The sequence below is a fragment of the Citrus clementina genome, unplaced genomic scaffold (genome assembly GCF_000493195.1).
Source record: "Citrus clementina cultivar Clemenules unplaced genomic scaffold, Citrus_clementina_v1.0 scaffold_9, whole genome shotgun sequence".
Classification (NCBI taxonomy): Eukaryota; Viridiplantae; Streptophyta; class Magnoliopsida; order Sapindales; family Rutaceae; genus Citrus; species Citrus x clementina.
In genome coordinates this window covers 30,502,418-30,523,221 of record NW_006261964.1, presented here as the reverse complement: position 1 = coordinate 30,523,221, position 20,804 = coordinate 30,502,418, and the positions used below count along the sequence as shown (strand labels likewise).

Sequence of the window (20,804 nt, the reverse complement as noted above, 5' to 3'; positions counted from 1 at the left end):
ACTCGTCGCAACCAACCTCGTCTCCTATTCTCTCCACTATGGAGGAGGTTTCTTTGGATTATTTTTTTCCTTCTTTTTTTATCATTTCTTATCTTTCTCTCCATGCAAAAGCAAATCTTCCACGCAGCCTCAGGTCTGCAGTGACTTTTCTTCCACTCAACCTCCGGTCTGTGGTGCTTTTCTTCCACTTAGACGACCATGGTCCGTAGTGGCTTTATTGGATTCTTGTGTTTTTGTGTGCTGTGGTGAGTTGTTTTCTGGATCTAAAGTCCTCTAAATTCAGATTCAGAAATTTGCGAGGACAGGACATCATTGTGTCAATCGAAAGAACCAATTACGATGGTGGAGCGAGGTTGTTGTAAAAGAGCTTAGGAATTTCTTCTGGTGGTGCTCAAAATCATCCTTCTGTACATCAGTGGGTGAATAATGGCTCAACTGATTAGGCTACTATATATTTCAGTTGTGTATATTGATCCTAATGTCGATGAATTTGCTATAGCTGAATGTGCTGTTATGTTCTTTTTGTATTATTTGCTCTTGGCCACTTATCCGGTAAACGAAATTAAAATTGTAGTAACGCTATTTAATGTTGACAGACGCGTTAGTGTGATTCCTTTTTTTTTTTTTTTTCGGGTTAAAAGAATCACTTAAAAAGTTAACAAAAATAGCAATGAGAAGTACTTAGTGCCACACAATATAACAATAAAATAGCTCAAATTATATATAAAAAAATAAATTCATAATACTAAACTTCTCTAACATAATATAAAATTTCAAAAGCCTTAAATCTAGTAAAGTTGACTCTTTTTAGCTCTAAAATGGGAGATACATGTTAATTGTGTCGTAAGTTAGAAATTAGGAACCGAACTTTTTTAAAGTCACCAATGAAATTTGAAAGTTTTACAGATAAAATTTGAAAGTTTTAAAGTCACCAATAATAAAAATAAAATGTCGCCATTACGTACAGACAATAACCATACAAATAATAAAATAATCTGTCCCACAGTCCTTGCATGCATGTGCTGGCATGGACATTTGCACGAACGTTAGTGTCAATATTCCGTCCAATTTTTTTAATATGTTTGTGGTGTTTAGGGGCAATTTATGTTTATACAAAATAGAATTACCAAAAAGGACTAGCGTGCATGTGCTGGCTGTGGCTGGCATATACACATTTTTTTATTCCCCGAAATTTGCTGGCATATACATTTACGTGCATGACAGTGTCAATAGTACTCCCTTTCATTTTTCACATAATATTTGATGGTGTGTTCAGTTCAACTTGAACCGATTCATCGTCGTCACCATTTTTAAAAATTCTCTGTAGTCCTTCTATTACATGATGCCACGTATCTCAATCACATGTGCGGCGAGACATCTAAGCCGGAATGCACCCCTTCTGTCTTTGTCTTATTTTATGCCGTCCCCAGTCCCCACTTGCCCACCTAACCTTAGTTTCCCCCTTTCTTCCCGCATTAACTTCTTCCTCTTGTGCTCCTTTTTCTTCAGTTTCATCGCCATTTTCTTCTGCTCTTGAATCATGCTTTCCAAAAAGCAATCGCAGCTCCCAATTTTCGTCATCAACAACTCCTCCTTTAAATCCTCCTTCTTCTTCATCATCTTTTTAACTGCATGGTTTTTCTTCCTCTTCTACTGGCTCCCACCCACTAACCCTAAACACATTAGTCACCACCGAACCCATAATCTCATCGGTAACCATAACATCAACAATCACGTACGCCGACAACCTTTCTCCGTTTACATTTACGACTTGCCTCCAGAATTCAACCTCGGCCTCGTCAAAAACTGCCACCACTTAAATGTCTACACCGACATGTGTCCCCACGTAGCAAATCACGGCCTCGGCCAGCCGCTTGAGCACATCAGCGCCGTTAGCCCCGGCTGCTGGTTTGCCACTCACCAGTTCATAGCCGAGATGATTTTCCATGCACGTTTAGAAAATCACCCGCTTCGCACGTGGGACCCGTCACGTGCCACCCTCTTCTACGTACCCTTCTACGGCGGCCTCTACGCCTCCAGTAATTTCCGGGAGACTAATCTGACGGCTCGCGATGACTTAGCCGTTAGATTCAGCGAGTTCCTCAAATCACAGCCGTGGTGGCAGCGGGCTAAAGGTAAGGATCATTTTGTTGTGCTGGGGAGAACCGCATGGGATTTCATGAGGACAGCGAGTGGGCCCGACTTCGGAGCGAACACTCTCCTCAACCTGCCGCGTGTCCAGAACGTGTCGGTGCTGACCGTCGAGAGAAACCCCTGGAGGGGATCGAACCAGCACGGCATCCCTTATCCTTCTTACTTCCACCCTTCCACGTCATCCCAGATGCTGACTTGGCAGCAGAAAATGAGACTCTCCAAGCGGCCCAACCTTTTCACTTTTATAGGAGCTCCGAGGAAGGGCTTAGAAAAAGCAGCGATTCGAGACGAGTTGATAAAGCAATGCGGTCAGTCAACTCGGTGCAAACTCCTGACATGCAGTAACAGATCGGGAGCAAGCAATAAGTGTTATTCACCGAGTGAAATACTTGGAGTCATGAGCAAGTCTCAGTTCTGTTTGCAAGCGCCGGGCGATTCATTCACTCGGCGGTCAACGTTCGACTCGGTGCTGGCGGGCTGCATTCCGGTGTTCTTCTCGCAGCACACGGCGTACACCCAGTACGCGTGGTACTTACCTCAGGATGCGGAGGAATATTCCGTTTATATTAACGGCGAGGAGGGGAATAATGCGAGGAGGAAGAGGATCGAAGATGAGCTGATGAAGATACCGACGAAGCGAGTGGAGAAGATGAGGAACAAAGTGATTGACTTGATTCCGAGAGTAACGTACAAGCATCCGAATGCGAGTGACGACGGTGAGTTTGAAGATGCTGTTGATGTTGCACTCGCCGCAATAGCAAATCATGTGCGGTCAATTTTGGGTAGAGGATTAGTACTGTAATTAATTAATGTCGGTAGATAGCTATTTCACATAACGTAGGGTAAGAGTGGACCATATTGTAAATGTGCGGACCACTCACCCAATAAAATCCGTATGATATATAACGAGGCATCTAGTTAGTTTGTATGACGGTATAGATGGCGTTTGTGGGGCTTATGCCATGTTTATTTCTTGGGGGAGTCACTTCAGTTTATATAATATAAAAAGCCTGCGTTCCAAGTGCCAACGTATTGTCCATAACAAATATCCGAGGAAATAATTTATATTTTTCTATTAAATATGTCCCCAACGAGTATAATAAAATACTATGTAAGGTTGACTGACACGTTATAATGATTTTTTTTTTTTACTACAAGGTATCTTGGGGAGGGTCTCAATTATAGGAGATACCTTTAAGTCCGTACCACAACCTAGACTAGAAGTTTTCACTCGAACCGAGAGACACAGGTTCTCCCAACAAAAACGATTTTTCTGTGATTCGAATTGGGGAGCAAACTCAATCAAGTCACTTAAGGGGGCTCCATTACCAGTGGAACCAACACTTTGTTGGTGTTATAATAATCTTTTAATATTGTTGGAAACAATCGCATAAAAAATTAGCAAAAATCGCGATGAGAAATACTTAATGCCGCACTAGATTTTGAAAGGAAATTATATTAGATAGACGAAAACAAATTTATATGACTAAACTATCCTTAGCACAACAGCTCTTTAAGTCTCTCATAACTTTTTTTTTTAATCTCACCTGCAACTCCTCTATTTTTATATATGGGAAAATGAAAACTAATCTCTTTTGAATTAAACATTATCTCTGTCTCTCTGTTGATAGTATTTTAAATAGAGTTATAAAACAGTTGTAGAAATATATTTTCGTGTTGTGAAATATGTCCCTAGTTAATCACTGTAGGACCTTTGTAATATTAAATAAAAATTTTAGATATTCTCTATTATAATCTTATAATAATTTTATCTTATTTTAAAAAAAAATTAAATTATTAAATGTTTTAACGAAAATAATGGTTCAAAAGAAAGTGGCTTGGGATCTTGTCAGAATTTGAGATAATTTAGAAGAAATTTTTCTTTTTATGGAAACTAATCAGTGTAATAATCAATAAACAAAAAAAAATGAGGTTGAAAAAAGTGCAGGAGACGGAGGCATAATTCAGTCAACGAACCAAAGTTCATGAGCAGTGGCCACCCACTAGCGTGTTTGTGAAAGGGTAATTTTTAAAATCCTCCCCTGAGGTTTGGGCTTGTTGCAAGTAGATGGCGAGAATTGATTTATTTGTAAAAAACCCCCTACCGTCAGTTAAGTTTAACATTGACCGTTAGTTGACCGTGCAAAGACAATATTACCCTTAACAATAGTTTATAAACGAAAATAACTATAAAAAAACCAAAATTATTAGCTATTTTACACTTTTTAAATTATTGATATTTTCTTAAAGTTCTTATAAAAAATTAAAATTAAAAAATTAAAAAATCCTCCTTAAATTATTGATATTTCCTTAAAATTCCTACAAGAAAGATAAAATAAAAAATTTAAAAATGAAATAGTCATAATCTTTACCTATGATATTGTAAATTTTTAGAATTGACAAGGATAAAATTGTCAAAAAATAGGGTTTGTGCTTTTTGCACCAATAATTTTGATTTTTTTTTAGTTATTTTCGTTTACAAACTATTGTTAAGGGTAATATTATCTTTACACGGTCAACTAACGGTCAATGTTAAACTTAACTGACGGTAGGGGGTATTTTACAAATAAATCAATTCTCGCCATCTACTTGCAACAAGCCCAAACCTCAGGGGAGGTTTTTAAAAATTACCCATTTGTGAAATGTGAATGTCAAAAAGATGAGGGCAGTGTTGTAATTTTGACAGCTCAAGTGGACGGTAAAGAAGATAAAAATATGACGGCTTTTCTAACTTACCGAACCGACACATTTGTCCATATCCCAAAACTCTTGTCGTCTGACGACGCAGCGAGTGCAACAGTTGCTCACGCCTGCTTTTTGTGTTCTAGTGATATGAAAGTGTTTTTAACGTAAGTCTTAATTTTTTAATCTTCCGTTATATCTCATTAACTTTATCAATAGATTTAATCTAATTTTTGTACCCTCCTAACGTAAGTCTTAATTTTTGTACCCTCCTATAATCTCTTTCTTTTTCTTCAACATTTTATCTACCGTCCATAGTTATTAAAAAAAATTAATATTTCTTCATCATCTTCTATTAAGTATTGTAAATTAATTTCTTCTATCTTTTAAATATGTACACATGATAATTTATATATTAATACATAGTTTATTTAATCTAATTTTTTAAACCCAAATTCTTTTAAATTTTTTAATATATATTTTAAATTAATTATATATTAATAAAAATTATCATAGTGGAACTAATGAGGGGTCAAATTTCAAGACCTCTTTCAATATTTTAGAGCAAAAGATCCAAAACAAAATATATCGTAAGGGCCCAAAAAGCGTCAAGCCCATGCCCACTAAGGCCCAATGAGAAACCCTAGGGATAGGGTTTCACTCCGCATAAAGCGCATCTGTTAACAACTATAAATATTCCCACTTTCAGTGCCTCGTCTATCGAGAGCTCTCAAGACTAAACAGAGCCCTCTCGTTTTCTTTTGGTTATACCCCTTGCAAGCTAAACGAACAAACAAAAGGTTAGCTCTTCAAATTTGTCTGTTCATTATATTGCTTTTACCCTAATTCCTTTTTTTTTTGGGGGGAGATCTGATTTTGAACCATTTTTTATGTGCTGTTTCGTTCATCCTGATCGATTGTTACTAATTGTTCTGATTTGCTCGCTTTCACGTGATTGATTGCCAAATATGAGTTGTGACTCGGACGATTAGATTTTTTATGGTTTTTAGGTGATTTTAGTTTATGATATTTTTATAATTGAATTTAATTTACTGTAATTATTTTTACTTTTTTATGAATTTATGGAAGAGATATAGTGTTCTTATTTATTTTTAGTTGATGTTTTATTATGCGGATCGATCTGTGTGAATTTGTGAGCTTGTATGTTGATTTTGAGTTTCTTGAATTGTATATTATGGGAGAAATAAAATTATTTTTGAGGAAGAAAGGAAACTTGATCTTTCGTTTTTTTAACTTTTTTTAATTGAAATCTTTGTTATTATCTCAATCATACAATCAGATAATTAATCTGCTGATTAGAATCAAGCTGTAGAATTTGAACTATATAATTTTTTTTTTGGGTTGATGTATTGTGCTTCTTGTTGTTGAATATGAGCATAGTGGTATTTTATATGTCACATATTTCCTTTTTTATTCTTCTTAAGTTTTGACAAATTTTCTTATGGTTTTGGTGTACAGCTTGCCAGTTTTTCTTAACAAGTCAAGATGGTAAGTGCTTTGCAGATTTTGTGTTCTTTGAAGGTTTACCGAATATTATTTTAGACTGTTTTAATGGAGAATATGGTTGATGTTTACAGGTGAAGTTTACAGCTGAGGGACTCCGTAGGATTATGGACTTCAAACATAACATCCGTAATATGTCTGTGATTGCTCATGTCGATCATGGTATGAACTGAATGGTTTTTCATTTCAGATTTTTGTGGAAATTTGATTTTTTTTTTTGTCAATTAACTTGGTATCTAGGTGACTTAATTTTGTAGAAATATGTTCTTTATGTTGTTATAACAATTTCTGTTTGTAGCATATGCCCTTTTTTGGGGGGATCATTCTAATACTTCATAGTGTTATTTGTGTTTTGATTTTCATTTGATAGTAAGAGTGAAAATTTCTATTTTCTAGTTTTATAAATGAAAAAGCTCCAAATTGTATGCATTTTGTAATGTTGCTCTTCAATTTTTCTCACCCTACAGTTTTTTGATTTATTTTTGCTCTTCATTCTGTTGGTTCAATGGCTAACTTGCATTTTTCATCTCCAGGGAAATCAACTCTTACAGACTCTCTTGTGGCTGCTGCGGGTATCATTGCACAAGAGGTTGCTGGTGATGTGCGTATGACAGATACTCGTGCTGATGAAGCTGAGCGTGGTATTACAATCAAGTCTACTGGTATCTCTCTCTACTATGAGATGACTGATGATGCCCTGAAGAGCTACAAGGGAGAACGTAATGGGAATGAGTACCTGATCAATCTTATTGATTCCCCTGGGCACGTTGACTTCTCATCTGAGGTGACAGCTGCTCTTCGTATAACTGATGGTGCCCTTGTTGTGGTGGATTGTATTGAGGGTGTCTGTGTGCAAACGGAAACTGTGCTTAGACAAGCCTTGGGTGAGAGGATTAGGCCAGTCTTGACTGTGAATAAGATGGATAGGTGCTTTCTTGAGCTCCAGGTTGATGGAGAGGAGGCTTACCAGACTTTCTCCAGAGTGGTTGAGAATGCTAATGTCATTATGGCTACCTATGAAGATCCACTCCTGGGGGATGTTCAAGTATACCCTGAGAAAGGAACCGTTGCTTTCTCAGCTGGTTTGCATGGCTGGGCTTTTACTTTGACCAACTTTGCTAAGATGTATGCATCAAAATTTGGAGTCGATGAGTCTAAGATGATGGAGAGGCTCTGGGGTGAGAATTTCTTTGACCCGGCCACAAAGAAGTGGACAACCAAGAACACTGGTAGTGCGACATGCAAGCGTGGTTTTGTTCAGTTTTGCTATGAACCGATTAAGCAGATTATCAACACTTGCATGAATGATCAGAAAGATAAGCTGTGGCCCATGTTGCAAAAGCTTGGTGTCACGATGAAGTCAGAAGAGAAGGATTTGATGGGCAAGGCATTGATGAAGCGTGTCATGCAGACCTGGCTTCCTGCAAGTAGTGCACTTTTGGAAATGATGATCTTTCACCTTCCCTCTCCTTCCACGGCCCAAAAATATCGTGTTGAGAACTTGTATGAGGGTCCTCTTGATGATCAATATGCTAATGCTATTCGGAACTGTGATCCTAATGGTCCTCTTATGCTCTATGTATCTAAGATGATTCCTGCATCTGATAAGGGTAGGTTCTTTGCTTTCGGTCGTGTGTTTTCTGGTAAGGTGTCAACAGGTTTGAAGGTCAGGATCATGGGTCCAAACTATGTTCCTGGTGAGAAGAAAGATTTGTATGTTAAGAGCGTCCAAAGGACTGTTATTTGGATGGGAAAGAAGCAGGAAACCGTTGAGGATGTGCCTTGTGGTAACACTGTGGCTATGGTTGGTCTCGATCAATTCATCACTAAAAATGCTACCTTGACTAATGAGAAGGAAGTTGATGCCCATCCCATCCGTGCTATGAAGTTCTCTGTCTCACCTGTTGTTCGTGTGGCTGTCCAGTGCAAAGTCGCTTCTGATCTCCCTAAGCTTGTTGAAGGTCTTAAGCGTTTGGCCAAGTCAGATCCTATGGTTGTCTGTACAATTGAGGAGTCTGGCGAGCACATTGTTGCTGGTGCGGGAGAACTTCACCTTGAGATCTGTTTGAAGGATCTGCAGGACGATTTCATGGGAGGTGCTGAAATTATTAAATCTGATCCTGTTGTGTCCTTCCGTGAAACTGTCCTTGAGAAGTCTTGCCGCACTGTGATGAGTAAGTCTCCCAACAAGCATAATCGTCTCTACATGGAAGCCCGACCTCTGGAAGAAGGTCTTGCTGAGGCCATAGATGATGGCCGCATTGGTCCAAGGGATGATCCCAAGGCTCGATCTAAGATCTTGTCTGAGGAGTTCGGCTGGGACAAGGATCTTGCGAAGAAGATTTGGTGTTTTGGTCCTGAGACCACTGGCCCTAACATGGTCGTTGATATGTGTAAGGGAGTTCAATACTTGAATGAAATTAAGGATTCTGTTGTTGCTGGTTTCCAGTGGGCATCGAAAGAAGGTGCGCTGGCTGAAGAGAACATGAGAGGTATCTGCTTTGAAGTATGTGATGTTGTTCTTCACGCTGATGCCATTCACAGAGGTGGTGGTCAAGTCATTCCTACTGCTAGGAGGGTCATATATGCTTCCCAGCTCACAGCCAAGCCCAGGCTTCTTGAGCCTGTCTACATGGTCGAAATACAGGCTCCCGAGCAGGCCCTTGGTGGTATTTACAGTGTTCTCAATCAGAAACGTGGTCACGTGTTCGAGGAAATGCAGAGACCTGGTACCCCCCTTTACAACATCAAGGCTTACCTTCCCGTCATCGAGTCCTTTGGATTCTCAGGCACTTTGAGGGCTGCAACGTCAGGACAGGCCTTCCCACAATGTGTGTTTGATCACTGGGACATGATGTCATCCGATCCACTGGAGCCTGGTACACAGGCTGCACAGCTTGTTGCTGATATCAGGAAGAGGAAGGGCTTGAAGGAGCAAATGACACCACTATCTGAGTTTGAGGACAAGCTGTAAACATTTCGTCTTGACATCAAGGGTGAGATTGCGCAGCTTGTTGCTGATATCAGGAAGAGGGAGCAAATGACACCGCTATCCGAGTAGAGGACGAGCTGTAAACATTTCATCTTGACATCAAGGGTGAGATTGCGCAGCAATATTTTTTGCTGATGCTTATTTTTGTTTCAAAGTTTTTCAATATCCTCATTGTGTTTAGTAAAGTAATATTACTGTTGATTGGGTTTAGTAACCCTGTCTCTGTCATCTAGGTTTTAAATTTTACAATTCACAGCTTTTAAGGTTTGATGTTCTGTCATGTGTTTAAACTAATTCTGGCCGACGTTGGTTGATATATTATTATTATTATTATGATATTTTTCTTGTTCAGTGTTGTGTTGTTAGCTATTTAGGTGTCTATAATGTTTTCTGTGGATGTGTCTCTTTGTGATCTGATGTGGTGGATTATTTTTGTTCCTTGATATATTGTATTGAGAGGAATGGATATACAAAATATTGGTTCGATTCTTTTGGAACCCTAATGGTATGAGAGTTATGTGACACCCTGCTGTTATGCAAGTGATGATTCTTAATTTATATATCGCAAAGGTTTTGTTCTTAATTTTGTTTGTAAATCTGCAGTGGTGAGAATTGATGGCATGTTGTCATTGTGGAATTTGTTAAGAATGGGATTTTAAATTTGCCGGACATCTTGTATAGCACAGTTTGAATTTTCTACCCTCACATGGTAACGGAGGGATATCCATCGGATTGATTTGTCGGCTCAATTGCTGCTCCTATCGACTACCTCATTGATTTCATGAATATTGAATTAATTTTGGGTTAATTTTGATGATTTGTTTTTCAAGCAAGTTGGAGCAGAAGTATTCATGAATAATTCTTTTGAGGGTGTTATAATTTCGAGTATTCGGACTTTATTTCGTGCGTTAACTACAAATAATTCTGGTAAGATGAAGGATGTCAATTGACATAAATAAAAACCTACTTGAAACATCATCATGTTTCTTATGTACGCTTTAAAAGCTTTCTTCTTAAAACTGCTGCAACGAGAGTCGAGATGTCCCATTTGACAAGAGCATATTGACATGAGGCCAGATAGATGTGTGTTAATAATTATCAATGATTTGTTCATTTTCTTTTCTAAAGAGGAAATATTAGTTAATTTCAAAATTATTGTATACGTATTTAACTGTGCGGACAGATGATGATGTGTTTATCAGTTTTTGAAGTCGACTGCTCTGAAAAAAGAAAAGATCCAGTGGTTATAATTTCCAGCGCAAGTAGCGAACTGACCATAAATAATGTAAATATTTCATTTCCAATGGGTGGTTGCTCTAAGAGTATTTCTAAAAGATTTTTTAGATTTTACTCTTCAAATATCAATTTACTTACGGATGTGGTAAATAAATGGATGGAAAAGTACAATCTCCTCCAAAAGACTCATCAAATAAGAATAAATTAATATTATTTTAATCAAATCTTTTCACTATTAAATTGAATTGCTGTTATGTTTTTTAAAAGAAACATAAATAATAATTATTACAGTTTTCTCTTTTCAATAAATAATAATAAAATATTAATAGAAGAGGGAGAAACTCACTCGGCAATATTGAAAAGTGAGAAATAAATTTTATTTGAAAAATTTAAATTAACGTGTATTTTAAAATATTTAATATTAATATAACTCTTCAAATAAGAAGTATAATTTTATTTGAAAAGTTTTTTGGAGATGACCTAAGTTGGTGCATTTACAATAACAATTGCCATTATGAGTTGGTGCATCTTTGAAGTATATCAAGTACTCCTGGGATCCAACGTAGTAGTTGTGGGTTAAGCCCTTGGGCAGATCGTAAAATAAAAATTGATATGTCAGAAAAATTTCGGTGAAAAAATAATAATTCCCCTCATGAAAAAAAATACATATTCACATATCTAACAACCCCATGATTTCATGTGATCTCTGTCATTAAAGAACGTATTAACTAATAGTTCTCAACTTAAATCATAAATTGTAAAAATGGAGATGCCAAAGAAATTATAAAACTTAAACCAACTCCGTAACACGTAAAGGAACAATAACAATATCAAAGGTACGTCTCCGTGTGTGAAATGTGGACTGAAATAAGGATGGAGTAAGAAACAAGAGGTCTACGAATGAGACAAAAAACTTGGATAGTGTTTGCACATGGCGAGTATCCATATCAAGTTAGAAAAATTACTTTTTTTTTTTTAATAAAGAAAAATTACTTAAATCTAAAAGATTAAATTGTATTCAAAACAAGTTTCAACAAGAAAAAATCAGCATTTTTTAAGAAGTAATGCTATACTTATTCAGTTATCAACATTAACCCCAATATATATTTAACTAGACTGATATAATATCTTACTTCCATTGTTCGAGTTGTAAAAATCATGTACTGTGTGTTCTAATCCCAAAAGTCTCAAATGTATGAAATGTAATGCATGTGTTTATAAGGTTCGCTAGGCCCAGAGTACAAATGCACTCATACGGAATGTGTTGGTGCATAAAAGGAACAGCCATTTAAATGATGTTACCTGAACTTCGCAGAGTAATGCCGTGGCCAGAGGATCAAGCAAAATGAACACTGCAGCTTAAGTGAGCTAAAGGTAATAAAATGAGAACCCTAATTCAAGGACTCAAAAGAGCAGATTTCCTTTTATTTCTTCATGAACGAAAATGCAACAGAATAAAGGAAAAGCAAAAATGAGCAGAAATGCATTAAGAAAAACATGGATATAGAAATTGTCTCAATGTGTACTTTCAGGAGAATGATGTATCCGACTTAAAATTACCGACTCAGACTCATTTGAACCAGGCATTAATGCCCCAGTTACTTTAGGAGAACCTTCAGAAAAAAATAAAGGACCAGTAGTTGCATCAGCAACAGCTTGCCTTTCCACGGCAGAGTAGACAGAGCTATTGCCTTTGGTCTCGCTTATCTCATCCATGTTGTCACCATCAGTAGGAAAAATGGTGGCAGCCTGGGTTGCATTATTAGGAGATAAGTAGCGATCGCCATCTGCATCCGCTGAGATGACCTTCTCAGAAGTCACCCCATCCACCTTATCCCCATTAAAAACCGGTTCAGTTTCTTCTGAGCTCTTGGGAGTAGAATTTTGACCAGCCTCTTTCAAATTTTGGGTATGAATGTCATCTTGCACCACCTCATAGGGAGTTGAAACTAGCTCCTCCTTTGTGTCCTGGACTTCAGCTTGTGAAACAGCTTCAGGTCTGCTTTGATCTAAAGTTACAACAGAAGCATCTGGCATGTCCGTATCAGAAGCCAAGACCAACTTCTCTGTTTTTTCCAACTGACACAGAGTGCCCTGCTCCACTTTCTCACCATCAGAAGTTGCAACAATATCTAATGTTCTACCATTACTCAAGCCACTCATCTGCACCCTCTGTTTCTTGTAATGGCCCATAGCCCTCTGCAGATCAAAAATCAGTGTGTCAACAAAAGAAAGATGCACTAAACTTTCAGGTCCTGTTTGACTTAAAAGCTTCAAAAGTTTATCATGCATTTCAACATTGAGAACTTATTCATACCAGCTACTAACAATACTTAGCAGCATCATAGGAAAAGTATTCCAGAAGAAAGCAAAATATCTAAAAATAGAAAGTCCAGCCCAAGAATTCATATCTAAAAATGAATTAAGTTCACCACTCGCTCATTTGTGATAACAGCCAGAAAATTTAGTCCATGACTAAAACATGGCATGTTTGCATGCCATGAGATCCTTTTAAAGTAACGAAAATGAGAACCACAGTACTGGCCAATGGCCGTCCCACACCCTAACAAAGAATAAAGTAAATAAAAGGAAAAGAGAACTAGAGAAACAACATTGGTAGAACATCATTAATACTTTCAAAATCTGAATATGCTTTATATCCAAGTCTCCAACAAAAGAAAATGCACAATCAGCTATATGAACATTACAAGAAAAGCAATTGCACAACTAGAAGAATAAATCTAATGATTGAATCAAGTATCCTTCAGTCATTTATCACCACAATCACGAATAACTTTTTAGGAAATAGACAGTACTCTGCCTCTTCAATTAACTCCATCAATTTGTGTCTCACTTGTAAACGAACTCAAAAAATACAATGGGTCTACACGCCTTGTTCATCATAAATTTACCTGAAATATAGAATCATTTGCCACAGGAAAAAGTGGAGGACTTAGCAATGTTTTAGAACTTTTTGAAACTGCCCTTCCACCATCCTACCACATAGACAGCAGAAAAAACATATGAGAAAGACCAATAAAAAAGTAAAATGTGTTTGTGTATAGAGAAGGAGATAGAGAGAGAGAAGAAGAAACAGAGTTGCCTTGGATAACCTACCTTCAAATTTACAATTATAGCAGTGTCTTTATCAACAGTTGCAGTCTGATCCAAGCCAAGTAAGCTCATACACTGGCTATACAGATCTGGACCAGCAAGCTCCATTGAAATGTCAAGCTTAGAAAGATAAGCATGGCAACGCTGAGTAAAATTATCAGCACCAGACACTTTAGAAGGATCAGGCATCTCATCATCAGCAGTTATGGGTGAAGTTTTAAACGATTCTTCTGCAGAACTAATGGACCTTGTTTCAATGCTTTTGTCCTGACCCTGATTGTTTTCATGCTGAGCCTGTGGACCTTCTTGCCCAGCCAACTCATCATCCGAAGGGGCTTGCATAGGGTGATCCTCCTTCTGCGAAGTTGAAGGCAAGTTCATATTGGCATCACCATTTTCTCCTTTCCACACATCTGCCGAACTGGTTTCCCATCCCCGCCCATTCATGGGATGCCTATTCTGGTCCCAGTCAGCCCCTCCAAACATATGTGGTTCATCCCTAAAACTGCCATTATTTCCATCCCATCCATGCAAGTGAGGAGGGCCTGACCCATCCATCATATTCTGCCACCCAAGAGGGCGTAAATGACCACTGAACCTGTCAGCATCATGGATATGATAAGGAATACCAGAGTGATTCATTTCCATGGGGGGTCTAACAGTAAACATAGATGGAGAGGGGAACTGTGACATCATTGCTGGATAGCCACCATGAGGTGGCCCATGTTGAAAATGCATGAAACCATTTGGTACAGGTGAGGACCAGTTTGGGGCACCTCTCCACGCATTTCCTTGTCCCCTTCCCACACTCGGGTCACCACTCCTCCGGTAACGGCCACTGATGTTAACTCTGCCATCTTCTTCAAGTGAACCCATAAAAGAAGGGCTGCCAACTCCAGCTCTGAAAGCAGATGATGGAGGCAATGAAGAAGATGAATTGTTCTGATTGGTTCTATTGTAATATAATAAATCCATTTGGACTGACTCATCCATGAGTTGCTTTTCTAAAGGTGACTCCCGAGTTAACCTGTCCTCAGTAGCAGACAATTCTCTAGGACCAATACTGCTCCTCCGTCCTGTTTCTTCAATATCAAGACTCCTCCGAGTACCATTTCTGTTCGTGTATCTACGGTCAAGACTTGTTGAAGACGGAGATCTTTCCACCAAGCCCATGGGTGAAGCTTTTGAACTTGCAGACCTCTCAACTGTTATCTCCCCCAAGTGGCCATCTTCCGTTTTCATGGATCTTTCCATAGACCTATACTTAGAACCCCTCTCCGATACTCCTGAAAAACCACCAGCCTCCTTTGATGAGATTGCTTTGGACCTCTGTTCTATCACCGAATCTCTGTATTTCGAATCATCCTGCTTCATATGTCTGAAGCCCATTTTCGAAATGTTATAACAAACAAAAGAAAAAAAGGACAAATGATGAACATTTTATATCCATAAACACCAATGCATTGACAGTGAATTTAGAAACCTGACAAAACCTGATTACCTGATCTAAAAACTAGTAAGTTCACAAATACTCAATGTTAAAATCATTAAGGGAAGGATGTCAGAGACTATACTTCATGGAGATAAACTAAAAATTGGCTAACCATACATTTTTTTTTCTCCATATTAAAAGCATTTAACATAAAAGGATACCTGTACTCATCTGTGCAGCCATGTGAGCTGGTGCTGGGAGAAGTTCTCCGTCTGTTTGCCTGACGTGACTGAGATCTTCCTCTATCTCCATCTGACTCAACTCTATTACCACTCAAAGATTTAATTTCCATGTCAGAATAGGGCACTTTGCTGCCTCTAGATTTAACATCAGTGCAATCACGCTCATCAGGTGAACTCTTCTTTCCCCTGCTATCTTTGTATTTGAAAGTTCGGTCATCAAGATGAGAGTCATTGTCAACATCTCTCTCACGATCATGGTCAAGATCTCGATCTCGACCACGGTGTCGGTCCCGTTCCCTATCTCTTTCTTGCTCCCGCTCCCGGTCACGATCTCGGTCCCGGCGGTCACGGTCCCGATCCCGGTCTCGTTCTAGTTCCCGATTCCAATCACGGTCCCATTCACGATCACCATCATGATCACGATTACGGTCGCGACCATGGTCATGATCATGATCACGGTCTTCATCTCTTTCACGATCACGACCAAGATCAACGTCACGATCATGGTCATAATCAAGCTCTCTATCACGGTCACTTTCTTGAAGCTTATATTTCTTTTGCCTAGTTTCTGTAGCATCTTTTTCATCCTTCAAGTGCTTATCATCAGATCTACTGTTAGTATGATCTCTACCAGGACGATCATCTCTCTGCTTGTCATCTCGGTGCCTGCTGTCCCTCTCCACATCTTCCCGATACTTATCCCTATATCTATCATCCTTATGCTTCTCATCTTTGACCCTTCCATCATTGGCAATATCATTCCTCCGTCTATCATTAACATCTCCAATATCAACCTCGTGTTTGTCCCCATCACCAGAAGAATCTCTCCTTCTCCTGACACGTCTCTCAAGCTGGTTCTCTGATTCAGGACTTGGCAATTGATCATGCGTATTTGAATCTGCAACAAGACAGCAAACAAAATTTAAAGCAGACTATCAGAAAGAAAACTAACTGATGAAAGATCATTTATTCTCTAAAGCAGTTGACTAACAAGCCTTTTGTCTCACTTCCATCAAAGCAAAAACATCGAGTCAGTATGAAATGCGAGATAGGCAACTAAAGAACTAAGTGGACATTTTATTCCCACTAGCATCACAGAGGAAATTGCATATACAAGAACAAAAGATTATGAGAAGATGATCAATGTAATGCAACCCACAAATACGCATATAAGAATATCAAACATAAATGTAAAATGAGGATTCACACACAAACTACAAATCCTAACTAGTTCTCACATTTTCCATAACAAAGAGAAAAGGAACAAGGCTTACCATTCAATATTCAAGATAATGCCAAACACAGTCATCCATGCAATACCTTAAAGCTAATAATTCATTTTAAATTTTGCAAAAAGACTAAAACTCTAAATTACTTGAGAAAAATTCCTAGCAAATTTTATAGGTATGAATATATATCTACTCTATGCTCCTCAATCAGGGAAGGTAAGGGCATATTAAGTACACGAGAGAAGTAGACAGAGGAAGGGAGAACCCAGACGCAGACTCAATTGAAGTAAAACCTCGCATGATATTTCCCTTCTCTTTCCAACTATACATAACCACTAAAATGAAAGAGCTGAAATCACTCAAACTTCCTTGTATGATGATATTTCAAGTGTTTGGACATGGCTGAAGCTGCTGCATCATTTAAACCAGTTTGATCTTTGCCAAAACAGATAGGCACTCATACTACAGCCAAAGTAATCATGTGGCTAAATGCCACTAACCTTTCAATTCAGCCAAATACACCCAAATCAAATGTTTTGAACAGCACATTTGGCAACAAATTGCCTTGTTAATAGAACCAAAACCCCCATGTAAAGGAAAAACACATACTTCACATGTAATAGTCAATTAATTGTTTTATGGCGGTGCATTTATTTGTTCCCCGAACAAGAGATAAAGTTGCCTCAAAAACATAATGAACTCCTTACATTCTAAGACGAAGATAAAGAGTGGGCAGCCGTATTAAGAATCCATCTTACACATATGCACATATTCTATATTTGATATTTTAAATATATATATATATATATTGCAACATATAATCATCCAAGACAAAACTTCTTATTCCTCACTCAAATCACAGACACTTATTAGCATTATAAAGTTTTTAACACTCTTTCAAATATTCCAGTTTAACAAGATAGGTATAGTCTGTCAAAACCAACTCCTCTTAGAGACTTTTCAGATCCCAACATTCTGGCGTGCTCTTCTTGGTCCTAGTGCTCATAACACATATATTTACTTAGAGTTTCCAAAGTCTGCAACATTCTTCCATTTTTCCAGACTCCACTAGATGACAAACTTGAAATAAAACTATGGATTAGGGAATTTAGTTAAAACCCCAAGCCAATTATAAACCCACCCTTTTTATCTCATTCACTAGCAGATAAAGTCAACATATCACCTTTTTTTCCACCACAAGAAAATCAATTATCCTTTTCGTTTCTACTATAATTGCTAATAAAATCAGGGTTATCACTAGTGGGAAAATCAGTTCAACCCATAAAATCAGTCAAGTGTCAACATAAGATAAACAACAAAATCAAAAAACACAAGCATGTTTATACATGCATGACTTTGCACTTCTAATCAGTTACCTTACCAGTTTTATCGTTTACTGCACGAGTGCGCTCTTCACTCTCGACAAATCTCTCATTCTTGCCTTCTTTCCCCTTTCTTTCTTCTCTACTCTCCTTTCGACTCGATTCCCTGTGCTTCCCCTCACTCTTAGACCTCTGCTCCTCAATATCATCTCTCCTCTTGCTCTTTGAAGACTCACTTGACCCTTTCGATTTCCTCGAACTCTCAATTCTCTCGTCCTCACCACCGCCGTTCCACCTGTCACTCACGCCGTCATCAGAACCCCGGTCTCTACGCCGCTTCGAAGACAAACTATACTCGTCAGCATACTCGCCATTTCCCGAGCCAAATGCGTCCTTGCTTTCCTTCGAATCGAGCTTCCGCTTATCGCTCTCCTTCGAAACCCTAGCACTACTGCCGTCGTCTTTACCCTTTCGTTCCTTGACGCTCGAATCCTTCTCCGAATCTGAGTAATCTCTCGCTTCCCTCGAACTATGCTTGCTCGATTTGTGCCTCGAACTTCGCGTCATCACTCTAACCCTAACTTAAACTGAAACCCTAATTCCTCAAAATCGAACACTCAATTCAAAAAATTAAAACCCCGACTCAACTGAATCCGAAACTCAAAACCATAAATTCGAATTAAAATGCGAGGACTTGGAGTTGAAAAGTATAAAAATTTAAAAAAATTAACAAAAACAAAAAACGACGTCGTTTGAAATCGCCGGAGATAGGAAACGAAGTTGAGAGATTGGGATCGAAAATGGGGAAAATTACAAGGAGGCCACAGAGAAAGAGAGAGAGATTTGGTGGGATTAGTAAGGATAAATGCGGAAGAGCGTGTGATATTGTGCGTGTTTCGTATATTGTTCTCTGCGGGGGGCTTTTTGTGTTTTTTGTTTATCGTGTTGGGAGGAGTTAATGAGACTCGGAGGAGACCTGGGGGTGGTGCGGTTGCTTTGACGAATATGTCCTTAAAATTTGTATTATTACGGTATCGTCCTTCTTGTGCTTGGGAACTCTTGGGTTAAGACGATAATTATGATCTACTGATTGGCTTGCGTTAAAAACTCCTATAAAAATGTGACACGTAGGAACAAGCGTGTTTAGCAATAATCACGTGTCGTAGAGGCCAGATGTAGTTTTGGGCCTAATCAAATCAGGTTCGTACGTTTATATGTTGAATGAAATTGGTGGGACCTTGACCTGTTTAGCTTCGATGAGAAGGAGTCCTCTTGATTTCACACTCCCTGTACGGCTGTACTTACTGTCCGCGGCAATAAACCATCATTTTTAACAAATAAGTCCTTCTATGTTCTATCTTTCTTTTTTTATTTTATTTATTTTTCAAGACAAAGAAGTGTAACTTAATTAATATAAATACAATTTATAGTTAAAATATTAACAAATGATGGTCTTTAATTATTATTCTGGCGCAAATAGTGAACATAATTTTTTTAAGAATTTTTATTTGACAAACACAATCAGAACTTAATAAAAATTTAAGTTGTTTTCTAAACTTTTTTTATATAAATATGATGTTTGGGGTGAGAAACATCATGACTAAGCACGCGCGAGCAGAACGTGCTCTCCGCAGCTTAGAATTTCTCCTCGAGAAAAGTCATCCTCGATGAGACGTGTGGCTGGACGCGTGAGTATAGTTGACTTGAGGAAGTGTGAGGAGAGACAAGAGTCAACAAGTGGTTTTCCTCCAAGGGGTTTGGGCATGAAGCCTATTCAATGGCAGTTGTATACCCACTTAGTCACAATTGTGTAACTAACCCAACAATGGTCGTGGGGGAGAGGAAGCTGATAATTCCGACTGGGTATAAAAGCTTTAGAGAGCAAAGGTAAAACGGGTTAGACAATTTTTCTTTGATTTCATTATATACACTCTCTCATTTTTCTCTCTAGATAATTCTTTCTATTTATTTTTCTTCCTTTTTGAGAAAATTAAACTTTCTAATTTTGAGTTGATGTAATTAAGCCAGGAATTTGTGGCATGAGTTTTTTCAAAAGAGACTCGATTACTGGCTTGAGCGTCTAAGGGTTTTCGTCGGAAAAACATCTGGCCCCCCTCTAATTGGATATTGTGAGTGCAGGTGATCCAACTTAGCGAGTTTGTCGTCGAAGTTATTTGCTTGAGTGGGATAGCTGCAGCCCTGAATCGTTTCCCCCAACAAACAAAATTTAAGCGTTGACGCGAATACATGATCACAATTCTATCAACCAAATTCCTACAACCACATATGAATATTTTAGTTCCGAGTTAAACTCATTTTACTTTGAAAGCACGATGACTTCATGCCAGCAGCATAGTACCACATCCTTGAAGAGTTTCACTTTTGCTACCATCTCCATCTTGTTCTAGATCAATTTGCTATTTTCCTTGTATTTAAGAAACTATCGTCTATTTAGACTAAAAGGTACTACCTATGTTGTATAATTTAGAATTCAATCCAATAAAATATCCATACTTTCACATATCCTAGTCATTTTGATTTAACATGTGTTTTTTTTTTTTTTTTTGAAAGGGATTTAACATGTGTTTTTGAAACCCCTTGATTCTTGATTTGTTGTCAGATAAAAACAAAAATTATAAAATAATACATATAACCATACATAACTAAAGATGGCCAATGGGCCAGGCGGCACGTGGCACGGCACGTGTCCGTACGGCACAGCACGGCACGTGTCCATACGGCACAGCACGGCACGCACGTGGGCCGTGCCAGGCCTAGAATTTTAGGCACGCGGGCCTTAAAACACGGCACGATTAGAGATGGGCCAAAGCACGGCACGCGAAAAAACACGTAATAAGCACAGTTCATTAGTGGGCT

At 38.3% G+C, this 20,804-nt stretch overlaps 3 protein-coding genes across 4 annotated transcripts; 2 read left to right on the top strand and 1 right to left on the bottom strand.

The window, feature by feature from the left end:
* The first annotated feature begins 1,084 nt into the window (after positions 1 to 1,084).
* LOC18032925 (probable xyloglucan galactosyltransferase GT17) lies at positions 1,085 to 3,179 on the top strand. The gene has a single exon (XM_006422137.2). It carries the CDS (start codon positions 1,541 to 1,543, stop codon positions 2,954 to 2,956), a length of 1,416 nt encoding a protein of 471 aa, XP_006422200.1. The 5' UTR covers positions 1,085 to 1,540; the 3' UTR covers positions 2,957 to 3,179.
* A 2,361-nt stretch (positions 3,180 to 5,540) lies between these two features.
* LOC18031573 (elongation factor 2) lies at positions 5,541 to 9,874 on the top strand. Its single transcript, XM_006422136.2, has 4 exons — positions 5,541 to 5,636; positions 6,316 to 6,345; positions 6,435 to 6,522; positions 6,894 to 9,874. The coding sequence occupies exons 2-4, from the start codon at positions 6,343 to 6,345 to the stop codon at positions 9,332 to 9,334; spliced, it is 2,532 nt and encodes an 843-aa protein (XP_006422199.1). The 5' UTR covers positions 5,541 to 5,636; positions 6,316 to 6,342; the 3' UTR covers positions 9,335 to 9,874.
* Positions 9,875 to 11,957: 2,083 nt separating this feature from the next.
* On the bottom strand, positions 11,958 to 18,995 carry LOC18031959 (peptidyl-prolyl cis-trans isomerase CYP95). 2 transcript variants are annotated; one of them, XM_006422135.2, is made up of 5 exons: positions 17,987 to 18,995; positions 15,356 to 16,274; positions 13,706 to 15,080; positions 13,501 to 13,584; positions 11,958 to 12,787 (listed from the first exon to the last, which is right to left on the bottom strand). In XM_006422135.2, exons 1-5 carry the CDS (start codon positions 18,492 to 18,494, stop codon positions 12,104 to 12,106), a joined length of 3,570 nt encoding a protein of 1,189 aa, XP_006422198.1. In that variant the 5' UTR covers positions 18,495 to 18,995; the 3' UTR covers positions 11,958 to 12,103. The 2 variants fall into 2 exon arrangements, with proteins under 2 accessions (XP_006422198.1, XP_024044804.1); XM_024189036.1 differs by lacking the exon at positions 13,501 to 13,584.
* Between the last annotated feature and the right edge of the window lie 1,809 nt (positions 18,996 to 20,804).

Excerpts from the sequence above, each read along its gene's own strand:
- LOC18031959 (XM_006422135.2), bottom strand. The coding sequence starts at position 18,494 with ATGACGCGAAGTTCGAGGCACAAATCGAGCAAGCATAGTTCGAGGGAA. Across the intron at positions 16,275-17,986 it reads TGCAGTAAACGATAAAACTG|ATTCAAATACGCATGATCAA; the intron begins GTAAGGTAACTG and ends GTCTTGTTGCAG. Across the intron at positions 13,585-13,705 it reads CTATAATTGTAAATTTGAAG|GATGGTGGAAGGGCAGTTTC; the intron begins GTAGGTTATCCA and ends TCTATGTGGTAG.
- LOC18032925 (XM_006422137.2), top strand. The coding sequence starts at position 1,541 with ATGCTTTCCAAAAAGCAATCGCAGCTCCCAATTTTCGTCATCAACAAC.
- LOC18031573 (XM_006422136.2), top strand. Across the intron at positions 6,523-6,893 it reads GATTGCTCATGTCGATCATG|GGAAATCAACTCTTACAGAC; the intron begins GTATGAACTGAA and ends TTTCATCTCCAG.